At 43.9% G+C, this 7,107-nt stretch overlaps 1 protein-coding gene and 1 long non-coding RNA gene across 4 annotated transcripts in view; one reads left to right on the top strand and one right to left on the bottom strand.

Moving 5' to 3' along the window:
• Dtnb (dystrobrevin beta) overlaps positions 1–7,107 on the top strand; it is a 204,225-nt gene that overhangs the window by 173,749 nt on the left and 23,369 nt on the right. For 2 of the 3 annotated variants that reach the window (XM_028778099.1, XM_028778097.1), the window contains exon 16: positions 5,034–5,054. The exons of the other annotated variant lie outside the window; for it this stretch is intronic. In XM_028778099.1, coding sequence (XP_028633932.1) covers positions 5,034–5,054 — 21 coding nt within the window. The remainder of the gene's footprint in view (positions 1–5,033; positions 5,055–7,107) is intronic. 3 annotated transcript variants of the gene reach the window in all.
• Positions 3,844–7,107, bottom strand: part of LOC114630014 — a 4,711-nt gene continuing 1,447 nt past the window's right edge. Inside the window, exons 2-3 of the long non-coding RNA XR_003712753.1 lie at positions 4,745–5,029; positions 3,844–4,429 (exon numbers count right to left, since the gene is read on the bottom strand). This is a non-coding gene — a long non-coding RNA (uncharacterized LOC114630014). The remainder of the gene's footprint in view (positions 4,430–4,744; positions 5,030–7,107) is intronic.

Here is a 7,107-nt window from a genome sequence, read left to right as displayed (position 1 = left end):
TGTATAAGGCAAGCGAATAAATCAGGTTTGGTTTTTTTTTTTTTTTTGGTTTTTTTTTTTTTTTTGGCTTTTTCTGTTACTGAAAAGTATATTACAGCCCCTTACCATAGACCAAAACAAAGGCAATGGTTGGCAGTAAATGTCCTCACCTGGACAGTGCGTTAGCAGTGAACAGAAACACTCAGTGTTGTGGAGCAGAGATTCAAGGATGGTTGCCAGTGTGTTGGTGTTTAAGGCCCTACCTGTCGAGGCCCTACCTCACCACACTGTACAGACACAACAGCCATACGGACTGAAGAGAGCAAACTAAATTCGTGACAAAGAGGAGTTACTAAAGTTTTTAAAAAACAAGTTTGAGACAATACTTGGCAGTTTAGAAGAGCAAGAAACTAAAGGATGGTAGTAGAAGACCCATGCAATCAGCCAGGCCTTAGGTGACCGGGATCCAGCTAGGAGTGGCAACTCAACAAAGCAGTAGCTGAGACATCTCAGTGCCCACATTCTGAGCCCGGCCCCTTCATAATAATAAAGCCAGTGGGTACTGGTACCTGGCAGAAGTGTTATATTTGTGTTGGAAACTGATGCTTTACTTCCTCAAGCAATTACTTCTTTTAATCTTGGGCTGAGGTGTTTTTTTTTTTTTTTTTCCCTAGTTTGGTCCTGATATTTGGTTTATTTTACATGGACAGACGTGTTTCTGCATAGACCCTGTTATATATTTCCTCTCAGAAATATATTATGTACAAGTGAGTCTAATTTCAAGAAAACTTTATCCAAAAACCTAGTCAGTCCAGTTCCCTTGAGTAGTTGTCAGATATTCAGTTCAGTGGCCCCATCCCTGCTCACAACAGCGGCTGTGCACACAAATATGTCTTCTGTGATTCCTTGTGCTTTGCCGGGTGTTGAAAGCTCCACCATGTGGAACTGGCATACTTGTAAGCCAGGAGATGATGTGGGCATGCCCTCCCTCCCCTTGCCTGTGCCAGCCTCTTTCAGGGAAGGGCTCCCAGATGTTAGCCATGTAGGAATGGGAAGCTGCCCAGCTGTGATTTTTGGTTTATTTTGAGTCTTAGTTAGGGTTTCCATTGCTGTGAAGAGACACCATGACCAAGGCAACTCTTACTTGACTGGGGCTGGCTTACAGTTTCAGAAGTTCAATCCATTATCATCATGACAGGAAGCATGACAGCGTGCAGCCAGACATGGTGCTGGATGAGCCAAGAGTTCTACTTCTTGATCCTAAAGCAATCAGGAGGAGACTTCCTTGCTGGACAGCCAGCAGGAAGGTATCTTCCACACTGGGCAGAGCTTGAGCATAGGACCTCAAAGCCCCAGCCCCACAGTGATGCACTTCCTCCAATAAGCCCACACCTACTTCAACAAGGCCACACCTCCTAATAGTAGCACTTCCCATGGGCCAAGCATATTCAAACTACTACATTTTACTTTGGTTTTTTTGAGGCAGGATCTTACTATGTACCTTAGCTAGCTTGGAATTCATAGAGATCTGCCTGCTTCTGCCTCTCAGTGCTGGGGTTATTGTGGACCACCATGCTGTCTTCTGGCTCTCTGAGGATACCTGTATGTACATGCTGCATGTATAAACAAGCAAGTACACACACATACACATAAACAAGATATAAATCATAGGCCAGATGTAGTAGTACATGCCTTTAATCCCAGTACTTGAGAGGCAGAGGCTGAGAATCTCTATGAGTTCAAGGCCAACCTGGTCTACATAGTGAGACCCTTTCTCAAAATAATAAATAGTATTAAATTAATAAAATGTTATTAATATAAATTAATAATAAATATTATTACTGTCTGTACATATATCTTCAGGTTTCTGAATGGCATGCTAAGTATTTAATGAATAATGACTAGGCCCAGTCCCTGTCACCTAGGAGTGTCAGCAATCTTCGCATTTGTTTTTCTTTTAATGATATAATGTCATCAGACACTCAGGTACCCATGTTTCTGTACATATTTCCTGTATAGTTTTTGATTTCTCAAGACTAACCTCTATCTCAAGCTACTTCTTTAATCTATGAGTAATTCTATGTCAGTATTTCTGCTTCTAACTCCTGCTTCCAACATTTTTACCTCATTTTAATTTTTTCTGATATTGCTTCTGCATTGGTTTTAAACACAGACTGCCATAGAACTAACCTGTATCTCCAGGCTGGCCCTGAGCTCATGATCTCTCTGCTTGGCTTCTCAGAGTTCTGGGATTGCAGGCATCACCACTACGCTCAGATCAGTCTCTTTGTAGATGACTGCAGTCACTGTGCTATTACTACTTCCATCATACTGAAGGGACCTCAGCCTGTCTAGATTTGTGCCTCATGACTAAGATGTTATGGCCCCTTTAAGTCAGGTTAGTACTATCTCATCATCAGCGCATATTGACCAACCTAGCTGACTGATACAAAATGTTCTCAGGCCTTCTAGCTGACCTTTTTACTGTGTTGACAGAGCCTTAAAGGTTTTATGTGACGAGCTTTTGTGAGTTTGAATAACACAGCCTAGGGAACACTTTGCCCAAATCTGTCCTCTCTCCTCAGTCCCGAGAACCTTTACTAGCCTGGCCCATGTTTCCATGACAAGTCATAATGGTGTCATGTGCTGGGGCAAGCTACACAGCAGAGTGAACATGGTATGGTCTTGAAATACTGTTTCTGAAAGTTCCATACTTCGTTCTATTTATTTTCTTCCAAGACTGACCTTGAGATAGTCCTCTTACCTGAGCCTCCCAAGCACTGAGAATATAGGCATGAGCCAACAACAGCAGCTTTCCGTCCTGTTAAACCAGAGCCATGCTATCTTCAATACCAAATCTGAGGTACAAGGCAATACTTAGATCCTCAGTACAACCAGGATTTCAGCCTGTAAGGATTGCCCTGCCCCCCACACCAGTCACACTATGTAAATAGGGCTGTCCTGGAGCTTGCTAGGAGCTCACTATGTAGACCAGGCTAGTCTTGAACTTAGTTAACAAAGATCCTTCTCCTTGGCCTCCCTGGTGCCCAACCAATCTCACTTTGTATTATAGCAAGTAGTGACAGCAATTTTTTAATTGCACAATATGTCTCTTGTGGCAGTGTCCTTGCCCAGTGAGAGTTGGAGGTGTGCTTGTCTCAGAGAAGCATCCTTCCCAGCTGCAGCTTAGTCCCTCCATGCTGTAGGTGTGACAGGAAGCCTCTGACTTCTCAAGTGACCCAGACAGGGCTCAGTGACTCTATCTGGCTACTGGAGGTTGGAGGTGGCAAATAAGTCCCAATGCTAGCAACTGGCTTTCAGCATAAAGAGCTCCTTTCTTGGCTAAACAGGCCTCAAGGGACTTCTTGGTGCTCATTGAGTTTCGAGTCCATCTCTCTCTCCCTTGTAGGAATAAAAAATATTCTCCAAATTTCCCCATCTCCTTTGTGTAGCTCCTTTGCAGATCACTCTGCCCTCACACCCAGACCTGCAGACCTTTGAAGAGCAGGAGCATACATATCTGCTCCTGTGTCTCTCTACCTGGGTGCAGTGGGGACCACTGCCCCCATAGACCCAACATAGGGAGAGCCGTCACAGCCATATATTGATATATACACTGGGCACGATGGAGGCTTCCTGACCACAGTACCCATGGTGAGGCACAGAAAGAAAAAGCAGAGATAAGAAAGACAGTGACCAAGGAGCACAGGACCCAGACAGGAGAAACTCAAAAGGTTTATCTTCCTTCAGATTTTTCTGCAGTGCTTGGTACTACATTCATCTGTCAGCTACAGTTAGCATGGTCTTCCCTACCTACCCTTACTGTAAGGGTGTAATAGAGAAGCCTGTCTTTCTTTCCAGTGTCTTATGCATGAGAATTACAAAATAAACCTGAGTCAGAATAATATAGAAGAACTGATAATGTGAATTCTATTCTCTCCTTCCCTGAGACAAGGCTTTGTCATACAGCTTGATGCAAGTATCCTCTTGCCTCTGCCTTCCCTAGTGCTAGACTTACATAGATATGACACAATGCCTAGCTCTAAAGTTCTTTATCCCCCTCTGCTGTGGGGGTTTGTGTTTTATATTTGTTTTATTGTGACGTGATCTCATGTATACCAGTCTGTCCTTAACTCACTGTGTGGCCAAGGATAGCCTTGAACTCGTGATTTCAATCTCTCTAGTGCAGAAATTACAGTCATGAGCTACCATGCCTAGTTTATGTAGTGCAGGAGATTAAACCAAGGGCTTCATGCAACTAGGCAAGCACCCTACCAACCGAGTTGTATCCCAGCCCCTAGAATTCTTTTCCAAAAGGCCTTTGGGGTCCTGAGGCAGTCTCCAGTTTGCTGGGGGAAGGGCATGTACATGCATCCTTGAAGGAAACAACAAAGCAGCTTGAAAGCAAGTGGACTGGTGTAGTGTCAACCTCATTACTGGTGAGAGGAGCCTGGAAAAGAAGAAAAGCAGCTGTGGGTGGGGAACCATTAGGATGAGAAAACAGTGGTTCTCAAACAGAACCCACAGGCCTTTGATACATTTTGGGTGTCCCCACTCCCATCAGAGTGTTGAAATGTGGACCTCAGATGGAGCCTAAAATGTTCATCTCTGACAAGTTACCAGGTGGTACTGATGTTGATTTGATGGTCCACATTCCACACCTTAGGAACAGCTCCCCTAGAAATATGGACCTAAACATATGTGAATGTTGTGAATGAACCAGAAGGGTAATTCAGATTTGGTTAAACTTTCTCTTTCAGTTTACCTTAAGTAGCTGAGACTCTAGGCTAGCAGGCCCTCCAGGCCTCTTGATCTATAACTAAATGGTCTCTGAGGTTCCTTTGGAAAGCACCAGTATATTCAATAAGTGGTTGGGACCGAGGACTGCTGTTTACTGCATTCCACTGGCACTCTTCTGTAGAATCAGTTCATCGCTCTCCAGACCTATGCTTGGCCAGGTTTGCCCGGTTTCTCCTGTCCTTTCTTCCCAATGTTTGTGGTGACAGACACTAACTTCTTTTTCTCTTCTGCCTCTTCCCATGTCACACCTCTAGGAGGAAGAGCAAAAACAGTCAGTAAGTGGACGTCAGCATCCCTGACCGCTCCCGCCCTCTGCATGCTCCCCTGCTCCGCCTAAACGTTGCATGCCCTCTCCTCCCTGCTGCCGTCACCTCTGACCCCTGAGGAGTTGGTTATGTGTAATACCCTCAGAAGTTTCCCTCCATTGCAGGGTGCAGTGGCCCATGTCTGGGTCCTGTTTACCTCGAGGAGCATGTTTTGACTTTAAACCCAAGCTTTTTAAATTTGTGCTTATTTAAATACGCATGATTACTGTCATTGCATTTTCATGTTCTTTAGCTTTCTCCTGGTTTGTGTCTTAATTGCCTGAAACAACTTTCAGGTGGTGAGGATGGCCTCAGGTCCAAATAATGTGTTCTGAATGAATTTGCATGAAAGTGGAGAGGCCTTTGGGTAATTGTAGATATCATATGGCCTCAAATAGGCTCTGTCTCCACTAGCCTTCTTGACAAAATTTGTGACTTTTTCCTGCTCTGAGCCTTTGGGGCCTCAGAAAGCAAGTGACACAGGGTGTTTTGAATGGCATGTGTATTAATTAATTAATTAATTAATTAATTAATTAATTAATGATGTTTGGGGACAGTTGGTGTTTGTTTTGCTTCATAGCTGTTAGCATACATAAGAAAATCAAGGGCCTGTTCATAATAATAACCTGGGGTAAACTAAATTCAAGAGAGAAATATAAAATGCCAACTTTAAAAGGGAGTATAAAACATTTCATTTAAAAATAACCCATCTTTTAGGGCTAGAGAAATGGCTCAGCAGTTAAGAACACTAGCTATTCTTCCAGAGGACAGAGGTTCGATCCCTGGCACATACATAGTGGCTTACAACTATTTGTAACTCCAGTCCTGGGGATTCCAGTACCCTGTTCTAGCTACCAAGGGTACTGCATGCACATGGTACACATACATGTAGGCAAAACACCTGTATATATAAAACAAAATAAGAAATAATTACCCATCTTTCTAAAAAAATATAGATTAATGTGTTCGATTTTATTGATGATTTAATTAATAAAATTAAGGCATTAGATTTTATGACATGAGTATGTTCAGCTGGGAGAGCATAGGTAGTGAGCAGTAGAGGCAAGAATAGTGATGAGAGCAGAAGCTCGCTATGAGCCCAGAAATCATGGCTGTGATGTAGAAAGTTCGCTTTGTTTGGTCGGCCTGCTTCCCTGACGCATACAACGTTTTTTTGTCTGTGTCTTTAATGGAATGGCACTTCCCCATCAATAGGTACATTTACCTAGTTGTTGTTACCAATTTAATATGAAGGATGTCATGAAAGATGCAGAGGTACAGATAGGTAAAGAGGTACATACTGCACGGTCTAGAAGGTCCCCAGCACCGGGGTTCTCTCCCTGCCTTGGGGGCTCTGCCCCCTGGCGTGTAGGTGTGTTCACTAACCCCTTCATTCAGGATGATTAGGTTCTGCTTCACAGGGACGGTTGATTCAGTCACTGGCTGTTGGTATTTAACTTCATCTCTATTCCTGTTCCTCAGAGGTCTGGAGAGGGCAGCAAGTTCTAACAATCATGCTGTGGGCTTTCTGGCAAACAGCTCCTTTCCTGAAAGCAGCCTTAGCATACATATACTCTTAACTTTCTGGTGAGTCTCAAGGTTTTTAGAAGCTCTTGTGACTGAACCTAGGCCAGGAGGATATATGAGGCCTTGTGTTCCATCCCAAGCACCGAAAATAAATGAATAAATAGATATTCACATCTTATTGAGGCTAGGGTTCTGCCTCCACCTCAGCCACTCTCTCAGCGCCTCGAATGACCTTACGTAGCAATCCTTCTGTCTCTCCTCCCTCACTCTCTTTCCTTTTCTTTCCTCAGATACAAAGATTATAATTAAGGGAGAACTGCATGGCTTTTTCAGATCAGACTGCTCACCCTATGGTTTACCCTGTAGTTTAAGAAGCTCATTTGAGGAGCCGGGCGGTGGTGGCGCACGCCTTTAATCCCAGCACTTGGGAGGCAGAGGCAGGAGGATTTCTGAGTTCGAGGCCAGCCTGGTCTACAGAGTGAGTTCCAGGACAGCC

The sequence above is a fragment of the Grammomys surdaster genome, unplaced genomic scaffold (assembly GCF_004785775.1).
Source record: "Grammomys surdaster isolate TR1022 unplaced genomic scaffold, NIH_TR_1.0 324, whole genome shotgun sequence".
NCBI classification, from domain to species: Eukaryota; Metazoa; Chordata; class Mammalia; order Rodentia; family Muridae; genus Grammomys; species Grammomys surdaster.
The sequence above is the reverse complement of the archived record's forward strand: the minus strand, read 5'-3'. Positions and strand labels throughout refer to the sequence as shown.